The sequence below is a fragment of the Vanessa cardui genome, chromosome 19, assembly GCF_905220365.1.
Source record: "Vanessa cardui chromosome 19, ilVanCard2.1, whole genome shotgun sequence".
Classification (NCBI taxonomy): domain Eukaryota; kingdom Metazoa; phylum Arthropoda; class Insecta; order Lepidoptera; family Nymphalidae; genus Vanessa; species Vanessa cardui.
The window spans coordinates 11,763,065-11,785,734 of NC_061141.1; the positions used below are offsets into that span (position 1 = coordinate 11,763,065).

General features: G+C 31.3%; 1 protein-coding gene across 6 annotated transcripts; it reads left to right on the plus strand.

Annotated features, from left to right (window-relative positions):
* The first annotated feature begins 5,651 nt into the window (after positions 1 to 5,651).
* LOC124537811 (yemanuclein-like) lies at positions 5,652 to 21,068 on the plus strand. Of its 6 annotated transcripts, none has more exons than XM_047114726.1 (16): positions 5,652 to 5,903; positions 8,452 to 8,586; positions 8,940 to 9,047; positions 9,401 to 9,535; positions 9,789 to 9,923; positions 10,034 to 10,121; positions 10,456 to 10,567; positions 11,069 to 11,200; positions 11,438 to 11,547; positions 12,071 to 12,320; positions 13,063 to 13,344; positions 13,871 to 14,894; positions 15,649 to 15,706; positions 15,894 to 15,972; positions 17,834 to 17,878; positions 18,421 to 21,068. In XM_047114726.1, the coding sequence occupies exons 1-15, from the start codon at positions 5,745 to 5,747 to the stop codon at positions 17,841 to 17,843; spliced, it is 2,817 nt and encodes a 938-aa protein (XP_046970682.1). In that variant the 5' UTR covers positions 5,652 to 5,744; the 3' UTR covers positions 17,844 to 17,878; positions 18,421 to 21,068. The 6 variants fall into 6 exon arrangements, with proteins under 6 accessions (XP_046970682.1, XP_046970681.1, XP_046970683.1 ...); XM_047114725.1 differs by having other exon boundaries at positions 17,839 to 17,878; XM_047114729.1 differs by lacking the exon at positions 5,652 to 5,903 and adding an exon at positions 6,615 to 6,638 and having other exon boundaries at positions 17,839 to 17,878.
* Positions 21,069 to 22,670: the final 1,602 nt, after the last annotated feature.

A 22,670-nucleotide genomic window follows, 5' to 3' on the forward strand; every position in this document is an offset into this window, starting at 1 on the left:
AAACTTAACAAGTGTACAGAGGCGGATTAATCCCAATCAAGGGATCAGTTCCAATTAAAGTTTAAGATGCCGAGAGATGTTTTTTTTTTTTTCGTTAACAAGATTGTTTTTTTTATACAGACTTGCATTCGTGCCCAAGTTTATTTTTTCTATATTGCACGAAGTTTTATTAATAAAATACGTCTTAATCAATGAACCCAGACAATCACTGAATTTTCATGTACTTCATTTGTGTTTAAGAAATTGACGGTGAAGGAAAATATCGTAAGGTATCCTCCATTTGATAAAATGTGCTACATGTGTGTCCAAACACATATTGGAGCAACTTGTTAAATTATATTTAAACCTTCATATTTTGCGAGAGTTTGGAGACCCAATAATAGGACTTTTACAGAGTGTTACTTTTATTTATAGTATACAAGAAACATAAAACAGACGTACTCTAAATATTGTCTATTATTATAAATATTATTATTGAGATTATATAATATTGAGATTGTCTAATTTAATAGTTATTATCTCTTCTCTTTTATCTGCACCTACCGGTTTCTTCATCAAAACTTCTACCCCCAAAGGTTATCTTTGAACGCTCTTTATATGCGATAAAATCGCCTTTGCGCACCATTTGTTGATTATTATACAGCTAGGTTTCTCACGACATAATTGTCAACTAGCTGAATCTGCGGAAAACCTCAATTTATCCATTACGAAATTTATAAAACACAAACCCCGGGAGGACTTTCTTATAATCTGTTCTTAGCGAATCTATACCATATAAGGATCTTATCTGCTCAATCTCAAGTTTGTAGGTGTTAGTTACTAAGATTCCGTGATTAATATATACGTAGATTTATATGGGTACTAGTGGTTGCTAGCGGCTTCGCTCGTGTTAGAGTGTTGATTGTCATGTGTTGGGCAAATAAAGTAGCCTATGTCCTTTCTTGAAGTTCAAGTTTGTTTCATACCCAATTTCATCAAATTCGGTTTAGCGGTTTGGTTGCGAAAGAGCGCCAGACAGACAAACAGAACTACTTTAAATACATATATTGATACGAGGTTTTTTCCTTATCTTATGTAATGACAAAGTTCTTGAAGTTATTTTAAATGAGCCATTCCGAATGCACTCTTTAACTGCCGCTCCCTATCTCGCGTCTGAAGTTTTTTAACGTCCCCCGTTATTTGGCAGGCGTTCGTTATTTAAATGAACCGTTAAACCAAAGATACGTCGTTTCGATAAATTGAAATGTCAATTAGAACCGCAGCATTTCGTTAAAATTGTTCATTTTCATTAAATAGTGGTAGGAAATAGAAATGATTTATTCGTGTGTTCGCGAGTTAACAATTTATGCCCAATGTTTGACAGCTCCCTAAATATGTGGTGTTCTCAGTTCTTTTAGCGTCACTTTCTATGTAAACCACGGACGATATACGTAATCCAAATTTTAATATGTTTTGTCTACAAAAAATACGAAGATCTTTTGGGAAAACTTAGTAATACCTACTGTTAAAGTAACGTAACAGCCTGTAAATGTCAAACTACTAGGCTATTGCCTCCTCTCCTTTTCGAAGATAAGTTGTTGGAGCTTATTCCACTACGCTGTTCCAACGCCAGTTGATAGAAACACATGTGGTAGAATTTCAAATTAGATTTATGCAGGTTTCCTCACAACAACTTTAGTAAGTATGAGATCATCATCATCAGCCCGTACCCGTCCACTGCTGGACATAGGCCTCTCCAAGTGCATGCCACTGTGGTCTTTCTCCGGCTACTCGCATCCAGCTCCTGCCGCCTTGCGTAAATCGTCACCCCACCGTGCCTTTTCAAAGTATGAGATAAATTACATGAATGTACTACTTGCCTGGGTTTGAAATCGGAATCATCGACTAAGATGCACACATTCTAATTACTGGGTCATGTCGATTTTGACTGTACTGTAATAAAAATACTGAACAATTAGAAATGTAACAATCTTTGCTAATATTTTAAACAGGAAAGTAACTCTGTATGCCTCTATTACTCTTTCACGGCCTAACCCTGAACATATTTTAATGTAATTTTTTATGTAGCAAGCTTTAAATCCAAGGAAGTAAATAGGCTCCTTTTATGTCTAGCATTTTATGGCGAACACCTAAAAGCGAGCAAAGGAGAGAACGACAATTGTAAATAAATATCATAACGCATCGCAAGCGCCATCTTTTAAATTACTAGGAAACAAGATTTGACAGCTAGTCGGTCTGGTGAAGCGTCGTATCGATGGTTGGCGGGAATATTGAAAGCCGCCATTATTTTGGGGTAGTCAACTGTAAGCTCTACCACGTCTGCAAAGAATCACCTTTATTCCTCATAATTCTTATCCTGATAGAGGTGATCTGCCCCTAAATATATTCATTAAATTAGTTTAACTAAAAAATAATAAATGTTCAAAAAACAAAAATTTAGAATCACTTTTTTCTAAGGAAGATTACATTTATCATAAAATAATCTTGGTAATTCCGTGTAAATGACCCAAATTAAATCGCTTTCAACTCCTGGGCGCCGTTTCAAACCTAAAATAAAAGGGAATCCGTTTGAACAAACTAGGTCCATAAATCGACCTTTAACGATGATTCAGAAATTAAATCGAGGTTATTTCCGTGAAACCAAATCGCGTGATGATAACATTTTGAGGATTTCAATCAATTTACTGTTAAAAATTCCCTTCACGAATCTTCAAAATTTTCGCCGCAATATTGGGACTCCGAGCGATTTAATTTACAAATAATTTAAAGGCGACGTTAAAATAAAAGCTATTTTAATATACGAGATCATTTTGGCTATAACTAAGAGCTTGATGCTGGTAACAAAGTTCTTTATTAACATAAGAATTAACAACATTAAATGCTTTTTCTCAGAAAAATCAGCTTTACGAACCGTTGGTAACTTTCATCAAACGTACATTTATCTATTGACATACGAATTATTAATATTAGGTCCTTAAATACATTTACTGTTACATGACTAAAATGCGCTTTATGCCTTGAATAAAGAATATTTTGAATTCGACTTTTTTTACTATTGTCGTTTAGAGAAGAAACTCAGAACTCATATAAGTTCACTTCACGGTCAGGATTCACGTTCCGAAACACTGACAGCTTAAACTAAATATTTTATGAAACTAAGCTTACAAAGTGCTTGTGAAAACGACTACAACAAAGTTGTCGTTTTAATTCGATCATTTGAATTAAATTTATCCACGCATGCATTTTATTTTACACAAGACGATAACTTTTATCTAACATTTAACTTAAGATCTTAGATATCCGATGACTATTTCCGAACGGTGAAACGATGGTATAATAACGCGGAGTTGAGGCAGAATTTCATTTTTCCTAATGAATAATATCTGGAAACGCCACCGTATATCTTAGAATTCCTAAAATAACGTCTCCTTTGTGCTTTGTTTGAGTTAGGTATATTTATTTACTTGAAGACTATGTAATAAAATTAAAATAAAATTATTGTGGGATACATATAGATAATTATTTAGTATTTCAATTATTATTTTTAAAAAATTTGGTCTTTACTTGTCTTTTAAAATTGCGTCTCCACTAAAAGGTTTTTTTTTAGTTCCTTGTTAAGAATAATAAGTAAACGTTTCTAATGTAACGACTAACTAAAAAAATATATTTTACAGTAATATCTATTACTCCTAAGGGTAAAAGTACAGTTATTTTTACCCTTAGGGCTGGTATTTTTTTTACAAATTTAAATCGGGCTAGTGAGAAGTACGTACATCCTACCAAACCAAAAAAATAGATCAATATATAAAGGAATTTTGAGATAACATACATTAAAAAATAAAGCCGTAATAAGTTGAGCACCTCCTTTTTTATAGTCAGTTAATAATAGGTTACTCGCATCTAACTATCGCATCTACTAACATCCAGGCACTGGAACGATCTAAACGAGGCCCAAGTGAGACTAATGTCCTTTATCTTAATAGGAATCTCGGCTTCATAATGTCCAACTCATCAACGTTTTCGAAAACCCCCTCCTTAAGACACCCCATTTTGCTGATAGTGTCCCTTTTTTTAATAACCACACTCCGTTAAATCTGAATGGAGTTTGTAATTACTCGAGAGCTTAGTTTTTTTTTCCATTAAGAGCTCAGTCGCGGGCAAATTGTTGGATTAAATTGAATTTTATTTATTGTCACATTTATTGGACGAATTTGCCTGAATGTTAATCAGTCTAATTTTTTTTTATTTAAAATATATTTTTGTCACACAGAATAAAAATTATGAATAAAAAAAGACATGAAATATTCACGGCCAAAGATCAAAATATACTATATCGCAAACAGACAGATGGAATATATACATCTTATAATCTACCAAAATTTATCCGTATATCTACGTTTTCCTCAGATCCATCATTGCAGAGCTATCACCACTTGAAACGTCTAAAATGATAATATTATGCACGCTTACGTCCGATGATATATATCATCCGTATATAGGTACATACATTCATACATATATATAGCTTGTCCGGTACATTAAAGGAAACCTAACAAACAATGTCAAGGCGTTCTCATCAACTACCTCATAAAAAATATGCTTAGGTACTACCTAATCTTCGTATTTTGCAATTTTAAATAAAAGTACATTTTGTTTCGCATTATTGGGCACTGTTTCCACAGACTGCCGAAATATTCTTATTTTAAATTATATTTACAATGTAAATTAAAATAATTATAATAAAAAAATAATAAACAAATTTATTATACCCTATTGCACCTAAGGGAGACCTATAGATTAAGGTACTTAATTATTATCATCATATATAATACCCTTAATTATCATTTTACAATTATCAGATGAGGAGCTATTTTGCATAGGTCTTTGGTAGATATTTATATTAAGCTGCCTTTTTGCATTTTATAAAAACATATATCATAGTAGGTATGTCCCGAGATATAAAAAAATTCTAAGGACTTTTATACAATATACATTATATCTAAATGTAAATAATTTTAATATTGTTTGTAATATATATTATAACAACTCAGGCAAAATTATACTCTATACCTATGTTTTTAGATAAATATTTACTCCTATCTCAACTCTCAGATACAAACTCTAAGTCAATTGTTAAACTATTTAACTGAGCCGCCCATTTAGGTACTATAAATACTAGTAATTAATTATTTTAGAATAAAAAATACACTTTTAAGAATTATCGTAATTAAAAAGAATTCATTTAAAAAAATGTTTTTAAAAAATAATATTAAAATCGGTAAAACAGTCAGACAACACATGACACATAAACTTAAAGTGCCATCTATTTAAATATTTATGAATTAAAAGGGTTGCTCAAGTCGTATCGTTTGACATATGTGGCTCATATTTAAGCCCTTTTTGAAAAAAAGCCATTATCAGTAGGAACATACCAAATGAACATGAAATCACGTGCAAAATTTTTTTTAACTAAAAAAGCATAACAAGGGTTACCTCTCCAAACATATTGTTTAAGATTATTGCTATAAATTAAAATAATGTGGTGACATCTATCGTAAGAAATGAATATTTTTAACGACATCTAGCGGTGGTACACGTAAAATAATGCGAAGTTCTTATTCTGTCCGTAGCGCTCAGAACCCAAACAATAAATTCCAACATGGTGGCAATGTGGTACACAGTTTGAAAATGCAGGCCGTGTCATGCTTTGAAAAAAATCATTTTATACTTGAATTTGGTGGAAAATGTCGGACCCTAAACGTGCTACTCTTATAACAGTGGGTGCTCCAAAAAGTGCAAAGAATAATGTGAACAAATCAATGAGATTATTTATAAATTTAGACGAAAGCAACGAAAGTAAATATCCAGAGCTGAATTACAAGGAGCTACTCTTAGCAGCAGTGGTAAGTTATAACAGAAAATCATAGTAATTTACGCAACCATACTGGTTTTTCAGCTCTTTGTGTCGTAGGGAATCATGTGAAAAAATCTAGCACTGATATCATATTCCATTTGGCGGCTAGAGACAGTTGTAAACGAGCCCTGATGAAATCGTTTAGGATATTTTTTGCTTACGTTACACAGCATTTGCATTAGGTTTGTTACATGATTTTGCGTCCACGGACTGTGCGAGAAGCCCAGATATCGGTCGCCATGTTTGCAACAATCTAAGAAGAACGTTGTCAACCTAGGACATCTTTTAGCGTAGGCAATGTTTTGATTCGTGACACAAGTGACTATCTCATTTTTATGCGAAAACGAATAACTTATTAAAATGAATGCCCTAAAATTATTATGCTGATTAATTGCTGACGACACCGGTAGATTATTATGATAGCTAGCCAAGCGAAAGTAGAAGACTTGGATGACCTAGGTTAACCCGCCTCTAACATTGTTGCTTCCGGCTAAAGAGCCTATTTTTAGGTTACATTCTAATTATGATTAAGTTTATATTATTTATGCGGATTTTATGAAACATATGTAGGCACTTTTTTATATACCTACGTAAATGGAATTCATTAAAAGAGATAGCGTGCGGATGTGTGCGTAAATATATTTATTTACGTGTGGCAGAACTGGCGCTACTCTGATGTTGGAATAGGGGATTATTTTTGCAATAATTCGAGGCTTGATTTATGGTAATTGTATTAGCACTTTGTATGTACTAGGTATTATGATTGTGCATTTGTTGGAAACTTGATTTGCAATGTTGCCAAATGCTGTCATAGCGAATACATACTATTTCGCTCGGGCAGAATGTTTAGCGATCTTTGTGTGTAGATGAAGCTTTTTGTGAGCCATTTAACTTCAATCGATAGATCTTTTAGGTAAATAACCGTATAGGTTATGATATATTATATTACGTGTGCAATCTGTGTATGTGTGTGTGATTCTATATATTATGTATATTCGTGTGTTGTAGTGTTTGATGAATTATAGTTCTGTTGTATATTGGTGTGCGTTTTACTGCATTAAATAAACTTTGGGTTGTTTTTTTACTTTTGTGTTTGTGTTATTTATAGATAAATAGTGTCGCGCGCGCTTCGTAAGAACTTTTGCATTTTATACAGAGTGTTTCTTTTCATTGTTTTTTCGCTGATAAAGAATTCTAATTAGCATTTCTGTTGTAATTACGTTTGAAAAATGAGTAATTATGATACAACATTTTACATTAATGTTTTTTTTTTTTCTTTTGCACTGTATAGAAACTAATGTTATATAATTTTTCGGAGTTATTTTTATTGGACGGCTTTTACGATTATTGATTGCAATTCTATATTTTATTATGTGTTTTTTTTTATTATATCAACTCATAGAAGTGTTTTGGTATCTATCAAGATAAAAATTTTATCGTATATATCTATTTAAATAATATTTCTTGTCTTTTCAAGTAAATTGATTAGTTGATATGTATTATTTATGTTAATTACATTGAGATGTGCATTTTTATTCTTATTTTGTTTATTTTTTTATTTAAATCTTTTATGATAAATCAAATATATTATATATTATAGTGAAAGATTTATGAGTTTCTTATGTTTATCTTTTACGGGAATTGTTTTTATTTATATTTTTATGTAAATTAAATTTATTTTGTCCAAATAAAAATCTTTTTTTATTATATTTTGTTTTTAGATTTTATACCTATTTATGTTCTTATATAAATATGAATATTGTTTATATTTTGGTTAAAATGAAATATCTAATATTACACAATTATTTAATCCAAAAACAAGAATCAAGGATGGCATGTACCATTTTTAAAATGCATGAATTATATATTACATCTATATAACATAAACCTAAAGAAGGCTTCTGACTGTTGACTATATATTGTTACAGAGTTGTAGAGGTTTAAAAGTATAGTATAATGATAATTATTTGATAGCCTTTAATTGACACAGATATTCATTGCCGTAGTAAACTTAGATTTTAACATAACATATAAGATTTTTTTTTCAAATTAAAGAAAATACCTTTTTCTTTACATATACACAGTCACAAAAATTGTTTTAAATTTTATTCATATTAAATATTTACATTTTTTTGAATTTGCTAACCTTTTATCAGATGTAATTAATTCATTAAGCATTTGTAAATTTAAATCGCATTTTGTATGAAGTTGTTATCAGATCTCTGGAAGTATAATGAAAGTGTATCAATAGTTAATAGTGTTGTATCATAAGTGTAGTATGTGTGTATAGTGTATGTATTAATTAAAGTTGGTTTGTAGTGTATAACATAGATGAGCTACTGAAAGAACCATGTCTAATGTTATTATCTAATAGTTGTTTATCTATATACTATAAACTGATGATATAGTACAAGTATAACACATATACATCAAATAATAATGATGTATCTTTATATTTAATCTCATATTGACTTAATGAAATTGTTAAAAGTAATGATTGAATAATGTATTAATGAATTGTTTTTATTTTTTTACAGAATAAAGAGAGACAACTAGATAATCGTCTTTCTTTATTTAGTAACTTGCCAATAAGCAAGACAACAGGGCTGGACCCGCATTCGGATAATGATGATGATGTCGAGAGAGTTGCAAGGAAATTTGAACAGAAATATGTAAGTAGTTTCAATAGTAATATATTGGCACAATATCAAATTAATTCTACATTCATATTTTTTATAACATTTAATGACACTAGTATAATTATAAAAAAAGTTTAAAAAAATAGTTTTTTGTTTTTAGTATTAATTTGTAGTTATATTGGTCTTGTCTTGAGAGAAATGGTTGCTTATGTCACCATACCGCTCTTATTTGAGTCGTAGATTACTTAAAACCTTGTGCAGAATGTATAAAATTTATATTATGTATATAAACTAATTACTAACTGGCTGATTATTTAGTTGCCAGAATTGATAATTAGTGAAATTAAATGTATTAATGTTAATAAGTAATATTTATATTTTTACAGGGTGGAAAAAGTACCTACGGCAGGAAGGGTCGATCTAAATATGATGAATATGCAGACATTGGTGCCGGTTACGATGAAAATGATTCTTTTATCGATAACACTGATGGTGTAAGTTAATCTTATTCTATTTATCTTGAATAAAAGTGTTTAATAATAAAACATGTATGTAAATAGATATTTTGGCAATAATTAATAATACTATTTATTAAAAAACAATATTGTTTTCTCACGTTACTAAAACATAAATAGACAATGTGATTTCAAATAAAGTAGTATATTTTCGAGAATTTTCACAAATTATTATGTTTAAAAAAATAATTATACAATTCAAGCTCCATTTATTACTCGACTATATTGACAGTACCGAGTTATAAAATTCATGTTTCAAACAGAACTATGTTCAAATCCAAATCAGTAATAGAATGTTTATTAGCTATAATTACTAATATTATTTCCATCAGTACGACGAGATGATCCCGCCGGGCAGCGACACCTTGTACGGTGGTTTCTACATCAACTGTGGCTCGCTAGAATTCAAGGCTGTGCCAGAAAACCAATCAGCTGCTACGGAAAGAGATTCCAACAGACGAAATAAGGTTCATTTACATTTATTTAAAACTTAGAATTATTTTCTTTTTAATATAAACAAACATATAACATATATATAAACATAAAATTTTCGTACAGAATTGAAATATGTTTTTACAGAGAATATGAATGATAATTTCACACAGCTTACCTAGGATAAATTCCAGTTTCAAATCAAAGATTAAGTGTTAAGTTTTCTATATAAGTTGAAAATAAATTTTGAATTGGCAAACTTACTAAATGCATGTAATTTTTCAACAGCGGGCACATATATCCTCGAGCAGTAGTGAAGCGGATTCGGAAAGTTTATCAGATTCAGACAGTCAAGAGCCAAAAGATCCGAAAGTCATCACTAATGGAACTGTAGACTCGCATGAGACTGAACATCGAAAGAAGGTATGTTATATTATGAGAAATATATCATGAAATTTTCATAATTAATGTAATAACTAATATATATTTTAAAATTTGGAAACTTTATATATAATTGTCTTTTTCTATTTTAGAAAAACAAAAAGATTGATAAGAAAAAAGCCAAAAAGAAACGCAGAACAGATTCTTCTGCAGCCACTTCCTGTAAACATACTTCAGATGGTAATTTACAAATTTTCTTTATTTCATATTATAGAGATAGTCATTTAATTTCCACAGCCTTAGCCTTAGGATGTGTTTTCTAAACATTAAAAATACATTAGTCACCATAGCTTTGGGGTATAATGGTAAGAGACTATGGTATGGTACGTCCCATAGGATTTTCCAGCTATAGCATCCACGGACAGACATGACATCACTAATTGCATATTCTTATTTTAATAATAATAAAAGTTTAGTTGTATTGTATATACCATAGTTCTTTTTAACAATATATCAGAGCAACAAAAAAATAACTTTCTGACATTTTCATGAGTGCAATATTTTTGTGCTACAGATAATGCTCAAGGCGACGCAGAGAGTGCTGACTCACGGACTTCCCAGTCAGACTCCTTGACTTCGAAGCCTGCGCCGAGCTCTGAGAATGCCATCACATCCGACAGTTCAAGGTCATTGGATATTTAATTATTTATAACCAGGCTCTTACTCTTATTTCAATCTCACACATAAAAAAGAACCACGTTGAAGTAAATGAAAAAAAATATATAGTTCGTGAGCGAAGGAGCGTTAGCAGAGAATTTTTGAACAATAATTATACGACTTTGTAAAGCCTGACTACAGCACTGGCAAAGGACCGTGCCTGCCTCAGTCGCAAAAGGTCGTATAATATAGTGATCGGGTGCGGATTATGGCTCTTCATAAAAATTCAGCTTAGCTATAAGCAAACTTGTTTAAGAATTTTTGATGATTTAATTTACATGGAATGTGTAAATTAAAATATAGTTATTGGAATATAGTTTAGGTATAACCTAATAACTATACTCCTGTCTTCTATGTTTCTAGTTTGTATATAATTTCAGGTGGAACATAAATTCCTTAATCAAATACATTGACACATAATTGTGCATGGTATAGTTTATATAACTAATATATCTTATTTTTTCAAACAGAGATGCAGAAGCAAAGGTTGATATGAAACTACCAGAAGCTGTGACTAAGGTCCTAGAAGAGTTGGAAGCATTTAGTCAGCAATCAAGAGACAAACCCAAGGATGATAACAAGACTGATCAGTTTATTAATATGTAAGCCAATTTTATTTATTGTAATTCATTAATATTTTAAAAATTTAATAAGTAAATTGCATAATTTTAATTTTTTTTTGAAATTCTTATTCAATGTACGTGGTAATGTACATTGACAGACCATTAAGCTACTTTATTACTCATTACATATTGGTAATTGTTATGTTAGTGAAAATATTATTTACCACCAATTGGTAGCTTGTTTGTCGATGTCTGTAATGTGTCGCTTGCTGGCAGGCTGGAGCGCGCACTGCGCACGAGTGGCGCGTCGGGCGGCGCGGCTGCGCATGCGCGGGCCAGAGCTGCGCGCGCCTTACGCCTGCCCAGCGCCGCGCTGCAACCCACGGGTGAGGTCACTGGCCACAACAATGGCCATATACCTCAACTTTTGCTATTTCACTAAATAATTGTCTACATCAAGTAGTGTACCGTCTATGGACGGTTCAAATTAACTGCAATATACTTTTTATATTATTATAAATTTTCTCTTTGCATTGGGGTAAATTGGAATTTTTTTGTAAATTTAATGCTAAGGCCCTTTAGAGCCAGCTTAAGAAGCAGTTCATATGATCTTTGGAATACAATAACTATGCTATTTTCGAATTTCGACATCTACTATTATTTAAACTATTTCAAATTAGAAAATAAACTAAATATTTAATTGATTTTCTTAGCTTTATTACAATTTTGAATATCTGTTCGATTTTGTTTATTTATATCAAAATATATTAAGTAAATTGAATACAATTAATTTTATAACCTTATACAATACAAAGCTACATTTTTCAATTGGGAAAATGTATTAAAAATATTCCAAATATTAATTATTAATCTGTTTATACTATAACATATATGTTTATTCTTTTACAGCCGTACCAACAACAACTACCTCTGAAATTGCTCAATCCAGTACTGCCAATACAACCACTACTATCACCACTACCACTACAACCACAAGCTCTACAACCAATAATACAACTACAACAACAACTACAAGTGTTACTACTACAACTAATATAACAAACAATAAACGGAAAGCAGAGGAATTGTTGGATAACATAGACATAAGTAAATTAACTCCAGATGAGAGAGAAGCAAAGATTGTGGAGACTTTACAAAGGTATGATTGGTTTTAAAGTAATAATGACATTATTTGCTCAGTGATGAGGAAAATTTTTGTAAAAGTTATTAATAATAGGACACATATAAATTGGTCTATTTATTTTGTTGTATTTTCTTACATTTCTAATATTATTTAAGTAGTTCAGCAGTATAGATCATATATATATGTGTTATTTATAGTAGTAGGTTACATAAAAATGTTATATAATTTATTGAAATTTCTTCAAAAAACTGTCATTAAAAGTGGAAAAGAGTAACATCGAACTGTGGTTCTTATCATTACAATAAACTTTTCGAACTGATAGTATTTCTCAATTTAAATCAATATTATTACTTATTTTAGTCGTCATGACTAAAATATGCCTCTATGAGTCTACTAGAATAAAGAATATTTTAATTCAGTCATGCAAGAATAATCTCGTACCGTTTCAGACTCGAGAGTCGAGATGGCCCAGTGGTTAGAACGCGTGCATCTTAACCGATGATTGCGGGTTCAAATGCAGGCCGGCACCGCTGTTTCATGTGCTTAATTTGTCTTTATAATTCATCTCATGCTCAGCGGTGAAGGAAAACATCGTGAGGAAACCTGCATGTGACAAATTTCATAGAAATTCTGTCACATGTGTATTCTACCAACCCGCATTGGAACAGCGTGGTGGAATATGTTCCAAACCTTCTCCTCGAAGGGAGAGGAGGCCTTTAGCCCAGCAGTGGGAATTTACAGGCTGTTGTTGTTTCAGACTAAAGGTGTTAATAGAGGAGCGCAAGCCGGGCATGATGGCGTCGTACAACGCGGAGTGCACGCGCGTGCAAGAGGAGAAGAAGAAGCAGGCGGCTCCCAGCGCGGACCGGCGCCTGCCCAAGCGCCGCTTTCCGTGGTGCGCTCGTGCGCGGGCTCTTTTGGTGCGCGCGGCGGCGCTGGCGGGCGCGCCCGACGCCGGCGCCGCGCTGCTGTGCGCGCGCGCGTTGCCGCTCTTCCCCGCCGGCTTCGTGCGCGTGCCCACGCTGCTGCGCCAGGCCAAGTGAGCACTGCCCGCACTACTAGTCGCCATTTAATCGTTCACATGTTTCTCTCTCTTATCCATCCTCATACACTATCTATTTCTTCTTATATCGTTCTCTTCCTCTCGACGACCTATCTATAGTACGACACAAATTAGATGTAGCATCGGAATATGCAATGGAATGAAAATAAAACCGATTCATGCCGATTTACACAACCAATAGAAATAGCTCCCTATCGCACCATTCGACGCTATTCGTCGCTATGGATTCTCGCGTCAAAGAACGCAAGTGCATTCGACGAGTCAAATTGACGAATATATTAGATCATATGATATTACAAGTTATTACGTTTGTACAAAGATCATATTCGCATGAGAAATAAATATTGATAGTTTGGAATAGCGTGCTTAATTTGGATGTGATCGGTTTTACGAATTTTGCCGATGCTACATCTAAGTTGTGTCGTACTATACGCTAATGGTTTCATCAATTTAATTGGTTATGTTTTAAAAATAAATACTATATTTTGTTTTTTGTTTGCAGTTTAAGCAAGGATGTCAAAGCGTCAGATCTCAAGCGACAGAGGGTCGTGCCGCCTGCCCAGTCCGTTATAACGAGCACTCAGTTCACGGAACCGATTCAGTTTCCCAGCTCCCTGACGGTTACGACGTCGGTGAAATCTTACGAAAAACCTGAGGAGGAGAAGGATTCAAAATACAAAGTGAACCCTGCAGCCGTCTTTGGATCCATAATGAATTCCTACACCCTTAACAAGGACCTGGTGATAGAAACGCCTGAAGATCGAAAGAAGGAATCAGATAGAAGTAAAGAAGACTCATACATTCCAAACAACATTGGCAGTATAACAATAACTCCCGTTGTAAACAATCAAAAAGACAAAAAAGTCAACAGTACAGTGAATGATAAAGGAAAGGAACCCCTCATACGAGTCAAGTCACCGGCAGCTCTTAATGAAATGATTCATAAAAAAGAGAAGGAGAAACACAAAAAGCCAGAGAAACCTGCTCCCCCTGCCCGTGAGAAGAGTGTACAATCTCCCCTTCACATAGATACAAACTATCAAACCAAAAAAAGTTCACCCAGCCCAAAAACTAAGGATGAAATAACTCAGAAGCAAATTGAAAGTATGAGGATAGCAGAGAATAATATACCGAGACCTGGGTTAGTTTCGGTAAACCATTCACCAACATTCGCTAAACCGGACAAGAGGCCTCCTGAAGTGAAGAAGAAGAAGGACATTGTAATTATATCCGATATGGATCCATTAGCCGATGTCCCCCAAGAGCCACTGGCTGTTGACGACAGTAGCAGTGATGTTGAAGTAGTCGAGGATAAATCGGACAAGATTGAACTAAAAGCTAGTGAGAATAAGAGTGTTACAGTGCCTTTGAAGGACAAAGTGAGTGAAAATCATCGGAAAGTGAATAGTTTGAAACAGAAAAGTGAAAAAAGTGTTAATTCTTTTAGGGAGTGTAGGAAGGAGCAGTTAGATGAAGCAACTAAGGAAGATTTTGATGCAGTTATGAGGAATCTCAGAGAAATGGAGGTATGTATTCATATGTATCTAGTTATGTATCTAGTTATGTATCATCAGCATAAGTTAGTTCTCAAATAGAGTTTGTTCCTAAAAGTCTGAATAACACATAAATGAAATACTTGTTGTAGTGAACACATTTGTAGAATTAAGTGCTCTTATTATTGCATAATAGTAATCTTTTTCCTACATTAAATATTAAGTTCTTTAAATGTGTTTTATAATTACTTTAACATTGAAATGATATTGAATGACATCACTGGAGGAAATAGTTAAGTGAATAATATTATATTGTAAATAGTGATATATTCATCAACAAATCATTACAATGCATAACACTGCAGAGATTTAAGCAAATCATATAAAATATGTGATTCAAAGGTTTTATTATTTTTAATCATACAATTTGACTAGGCTTTCTGTATTTTCCAAATTTGATAGTTCTGTTAGGTACTGAGATTATCTTCACATTTAATCCAAGACATTTTACATAACCCAACCCAGGTATTGATCACAGGACTGTACTCTCATTCTCATATGGTGTATTTTACACTAAAAATGCTAATGTCCTTTTTTTCTCAGATATTTCATCTATTAAAAAAGCTATATTCGCCATTGTTAATAATCATTTTTGAGGTATAGTCAGCAAAAGAATTATAATTATAAAAAAAAAAAAATAGTCGTAATCAAACATCTTTAATAGTTCCCTGAGGATAAATAATTGTTTGTACAATGTATAATTTAAAATGTCATTATACCATTTCAGCATTCACAAGAGCCAACGAAGTTGAACTGCAATTCATATGGAGGTGTTATAACTAGTGGTGAGTTCTATATTCGACAATATAAATACACAATTATTTTTTAATAAAAATTCAAATCATATTACAAATCGAAACGAATAACTGTAAAACATCGTCTTAGATATATGAAAGTATTTTGTTTAAAAAAAAAAAAATCGAATTCGAGTGTCAATAATACAAAGATAAATGAGTTGTTTCTGTCGCCCAGCTAAGCGCGAGATGTCTTCCAAACAAAAGTTCAGCCGGCCCGCCATATTCGGCGAAACGCGTAGCGATAGAGACAAGTTGTAAGTCTGGCTGGATTACTTAACGGCTAACGCCATCTGTTGAGGTAGAGACAGATTTACACGTCGGCGCGACTTCGATTCCCTTACCTTACCCTTGATTAAGATTAATATTATACGACTTTGAAATTTGATAATAAACAAAAACCAAGCAAGTTTCCAACTTTTAAAACTTTATAAATGGTAGTTGCTTATATGTCTGACAAACCTAACAAGTTTTATATAACGTTATTTATTAACGTTACATAATTTTTCTCTAAGCCCATTGTAGTTATATACGTTTATATTTATATTATTCTCAATAATCTGAAAGAGCTAAACCTATTAATACTAGTTGAGTTAGATGGTCGATAAATTTCAAAACTAATTGTCGTCTGTAAAGCCTGCGTATATTGCTATATTTTTCAATTATTAAAGTACCTAATTGTGTCCCGTACTTATATGATCGGTGAGCTATTAATTTTTAAGGTCATTTAAAATTTGAATAATAGCTTATTATATATTTATATCGGCTCATAATATAAAAATAAATGGAAAATATCGACGCATAATCAATATGTCTCTACCTCAACATCCAAAGCTTCCCACGCACTGTCCAATCAGCCTTGCATAGCACAGAAAGCTTTATTCCTTCTCGATAAATATCGTCTACTTCATTACTTATGGCTTTTGTAATACCGAAACCCTATCATGGCTTCAAAGAACATCCTCTATAACTATTTCTATTATACTTCATAACGTTACTCAAAAATAACGAATTCGTGTAACGATAACTACAATATCGATTGAGTTTCGTTACAGAGTAATTTTTTTTAATTTAATTTATTTAATTGTGATAAAATGTTTCATCATTCTGCTTAATTAACATTTGCTTTAAATCCCTATTTTATATCCATCGCTTCGTATTTAATATCTAACATTAATAATAATAATAGTAACTTAAAAAAAAATCAATATAACTAATTAGTTATTTCTACATTATATTATAACGTCGTATATTATCGCGTAATAAGTTTTCTTAATATAAAGCCGGGTATGCGTGCCGTTTTAAAATTTAAAAACATAAATATTTACTAGTTATATCCCGCGGCTCCACTCGAATTTTATAAGCTGATTGTCAGGTTGGGCATAGAAAGATACTTATTGATTTTTTAACTAGATACTACCACCGGTTCGGGAAATAAATCAATATAATATAACTAAAATTAACCACAACCAATATAGCTGATTTTATAGTACTAATATAACTCTTATATATATATATATACTTATATAATACTATAAACTCTTTGTGGTGGTTGTGTGGTGATGGTTCTTCATCATCTAAATTTCTCAAAGTTTTTAGTAGCAGTCGATAAAGCCCAATCAGTAAAACGAATAAAATCATAAATAATATAATCAAATATTAATAAAAATAACTCCAAAAGTACGGTCGCGAATTATCGGAAATGTGTTAATTAGTATATAATAAGTAATATTTAAATTTCGAACCCATCCAGTCCAGTAGCCTTTCGGTTCTAGCGTTTATCCACACCGATCAAAGTATTCGTCCGCTTTACATTTGTCAGTGACCCCGTTAATGTTAATTACTGTGTGTTTTTTTTATCATTGTGAAGTTAACAGTACAAATTTTTCGTCTCGTATTTCTTGGCCTTCTGTGCAATACGTACGTCGCCATAAAAAATGATTATATCTTATAAGATACATATTTTTCAGCGTAACGTATTTAATCGATGGCTTTTGATAAATGATATATGTCGTGCGATTTCTATCACGCTTTTTTTGTAATTCATGTTTATGTAATGTTCATTTAGATGTATGTATATATAGTAAATAGTTTTCTATAGATGGTCAATTGTTTCAGCGCAGAATGAACTTCTTTGAACAAAATGGATGGATGCAGCCAAAGGTTTGTTTATTTATATGTATTAGTTTAAACGTGTAACGATAGATGGCGTTGATAGTAAAAATTTAATTGTACTAAAATTTTATGATTTTAAGGTAAATGTCCTATTATAGAGGTCAAAAGTTATATTTATTTAAACTTGAGCTATGATATATATCAATAGCTCACAACTAAGCTCTTTAAGTACATAAAATTATGTAACTGTGCAATTGCTGTTAAAGATCAAGAAGACCACTTGAGTTAGACAAGATTTGATGCATATTTTGATTACTTGAATAACACGGAATCAATTTAGCTACCAAATATACAAACTGCCATTTCATAGTCTAGTTGTATAAATCAAAAGAAATACTGATTGCTAATTGGTCCAATGAGTTTATATAACATTGAATTATGTTTGAAAAACTGATAGTTCATGGTAAAGAACAACTTCTTGTTTCCTTGTTAGGTTCTTGTTATAGATTTTTTACATTTCACACTACTAGCAGCTATAAATATAATTTATTTTCTAAGAGCATATTTCATAATGTATACTTTTGTTCCAGGCTGACGTTTAAACATAGCTGCGAGGTGAGGAGATCATGAAATGATATAATTGTTAACAATGATAGTATATTTATAAAAGATGGCCGCTTATCACTACAAGATCTATAAAGAAAAGAATTATATTAACAAGTGGTTTGCCGAGCTCTTGTTAGCAAAAGTATTATATATTAATAAGATAATACTATCACTGATATCCTATTATATAAGGTCAAATTCTTTTAATAGTATTTCAGTGTTAACAGAATTTGCAGGCCTAGTGCTAAATAGGGACAAAGCACATCTTACCATTTGCCAAATTATTTAGGATAATAAAATAATTTGTGCTAATAATTTCATAACCTTAACATTATTAATAAAAGTATGCTAAAGGGCATATGTTATGTCAAAGTAATACTTGCTTATTGATTGACACAAATTTAGCACCAATTCTAATATAAACACTTCAGACTTGTGATAAGGGCCAACATCTGATTAGTTTAAAATTATTTTGAATTAAAAACTTAGTTATTTTAAAAAGGGCAATATCTTTAACACTTGTTGAAAATAGCCCTTTTTTAAGCAGTCCACAGAATTATAAATATTATTTTAATCATCATGTGTAATATTAACAAATATAAGGCTTAAAGAAAAATAGATTATAATACACAATTGAACTTTAGTCAGTTCTGTTTACATTTAACAGTTTATTATTTTATTATTATATTTGCAAGGGATTTTGTCCAATCAGTTCAATTTAAAACGTGATTCTATCTTTATCGATCACTGATTGGTCCTCTTCTAATGTCATTTGGTTGTGTCAATGAGCCAACCAATCACAACGCGCCTGACCTATATCATCCTAGTGTTGCTATTAATAAGTAACAATTATCCTAAGAACCAGTGTTGATGTCAGATGACAATGAATTATGTATAGCGTCGTAGTCATTAAATCGTCATTTTAAGGAACATATGAATATTCGTTTGAAGATCTTAATTTTAAGTTTGTATTGAAATTTACCAAAATTTGTTGTAATCATATATGAATAAACATGTACATTTTAGAGTATATTATTTTTTTTACTATTTAAGATTTTGTCGCCATTGAGTCAAGTGTTTGTTCCTCGAGAAAGTCACTAAGGCATTAAATGACCTTGAAAAATTTGTCAGTCACGTGATTCGCGGATAATTTTTGTTCGTAGTGTAATTAGTAATTAATAAATAGTGCTTTCGCTACGAGCTCGGCCTATAAGGTAGTATGTAACTATAAATCTTTTAGTTTTAAGGTAATATAAGACCTATTTAAAACCGACCGCAACACGTGTGCCCCACTGTGCCATATTTAATTATTCAGAGCTTGATGTATTACAATTTAATTTTAAACTAAAAGTCGTTGCTTTATAAATATAAAAAATATAAACGTATTTTGATTATACTTGTGTGATCTGATTGTTAATCTTTCTTTTCTATTTCATACATAAATACTACCTTTCATAGCAGTCGATAATAATGAGTCAATTTGTATAAGTAACATATGTTTGTATTAAAATTGTTGAGAACATTTTTGAAAATATAAAATTAATATTGAATTTATTAATATGGCGCAGTGTGTGACTGGCAACATTCAACCTACTCTTGTCTCTGGCTGTACTAATTTTATAGCAATAAACAATGCCTTATTTTCAATCTAACCTACACGTGGTTGAAACGAATGTGTGCTGAATGTGGTCGGTTTGAGATATGGTCGAGGCAAAACTAAGACGCTTACAACAAGGAAATACAGTAATAAGATATTGCAAGATATGTTCCTATTGCGTCTTGATAATGTTGGTATATGATGAATGATTTTTTGAACCAAATTACTGTACACATGCGATTGATTTTTATAAATACTAGGCCTGTATAGACTACTGTATTTTGTATAAAAGGTTAGATTATATAGTTTTACAAATTTTCATTTTGAAACACACTGTATAATAGATGTTCGCTGCTCCACGTTTAAATTCACAGTTTTTCCTATTATTTTATCGTAATTGTCTTAATTTGAGATATTGATAAATAAATATATATGTATATACATTTTTCATTCCTTGATATTGTTTAGATTCTTAATTGGAATCTTAATAGATTTTGTATGATAAAGATATGTTTCTCTTGTTCTGATTTCGTTTAGTGATTTAATTTTTACATAATCTTGTCTAGTTTGGAATGTATAAAGCCTATATAAGATTATAAATGGAAATGAGGAACGGTTAACTGTCGTACATATAATTGTTGTATATAAGCTTGAAAGTTTGTTTTAAATATTCGTTTTTGGCTTTATATACTTTAATTTTTTCTTATTAGGAGTGATATAAATAGAGTACATGTATTGTCTTTCATTTTTTTTAGTGGTATATGTACTGCCTTAATGTGTATGTACCATAATGTAGTTGACATTTTGTTTTTTTTTCTATCTCTTGTCTCTTTCTAATTGACACTGCCAGTATTCTCCCTCGTCCAAAGCAACGTGGAGCAGTTTATTTTAATACTTATGCGAGATGTTATAAAGGTTTATTTATGGACGGAATATTTAGGTTCAGTTTGTAATTATGATGTAAAGTTTTTTTAACCTGAAATCCCAAATTATGTCCAATGTAATGTAATGAATAAATATTTATAATGAATAGAATTACTGTGGTTTGTTTTTTTTATGTCCACCCGCTAACTTGATATTGTTAAACACGTTATTATTAATTTGTGTTGACGTAACACGTTCAGTGCCAGCGACACGCCTAGCGTGTTCATGCGAATTTCTATAGCCACGCCGCGAACACGCTAGGCTTGTTCTAAGAATTTCAGTGATATCTTAAAAACTAGGCTAAATTATTCATTCAAACTAATTGTGTCCAATCTTCAAGCGATAAGCTACTGAGTTTTTAAGTTAAAAATAATATTTTTTTTTTATTTTACAAAAAAATGTCTTTCGTAATGCCGGCGACACGCTAGGCTTGTTCACTTATTAAGGATAATCATAGATTGTCAAACTGTTTTTTCAACAAACCACATTTTATTTATGGCTTATTACCAATTTGTTGAAAATTGAACTAATTTTGTTATTGTTTTCTCAAATTTGCGGAACTTTGTTACATTTTTTTTTGTACAAATATCTATTATTATAAAAATTTATACACCTTTGTAGTATAAATAAAAATTTTAACAAAAAGAAAAACCGACTTCAAACAAAACACTATTTTAAAACAAATTAATATGCACGAAAAAGTAATAAAAATAATTGCGTATTCAACATATTTTTTAGAGTCTTCCTAAGTTAAATGAAATGAAAAATATTAGACTACTTAAAAGTCGATTTACGATTATATAATGTAGTTATAGTTATTGAATCGAATTGATAACCTCCTCCTTTTGGAAGTCGGTTGAAAACTATATAAGCCGTAATTCTGCCATTCCTATTTAATGACAAAGTTTATACAAAATTGTCTTACTTTGTGTTATGTTGATACTGATTATGTATTACAAGTACCTATATGTTAGTTCGATTAATCATTAACTACCACATACATACACCAAATATATAAAATTAAACACTAAATAAGGCTGATTTACCTTAAAAATGTAAACTCATGTCAACTTCAAATTCGTGTTACAAGAATTGAAGTAATGAAACAATAAAACGAGTTTAGCTTACAAGAAGCTTGATTATTTTTTAATTATTTGTTTATTAATTATAACTTATTTAATTGTTCTTTATTATTATATCAAGACATGTGCACCGAATCGATATCCTATGACCTTTGAACGTTTCTAGCAACTAATAAGAAAGTGAACGAAACAAGTGAGATAAAAATTGATTTTAGAAATTAATAAGTATGTATTTGAGAAAACAAAAAAAGAAGGTGGATTTTTATGGACACTTTATGAAGCGAAATTTAAACTCTGTTTTAATTTGTATTGAAAGTTCTATTTTATTTTATTTGATTATACCTTGCTAATTTCAAACTGACCCGCGTCCTTTGCAGGGATACAACAGTAGATAACAGGTAACAGTATATATCATGAACAATTTTTTATTGAAATACGAACTAAATCATAACGCGATAAAAAGTATATATCAAATTCGACACCAATATAAATATGATATGTGGGAATTTATTAAAAAGTTTTACAACCACTGATTACATTATGATGTTTACTTACCATAAAAGCGGTTTTTTGTCATAATTCCAGGATAAAACACTGACAACATTATTCTAAACACCTTAATTATTGCATA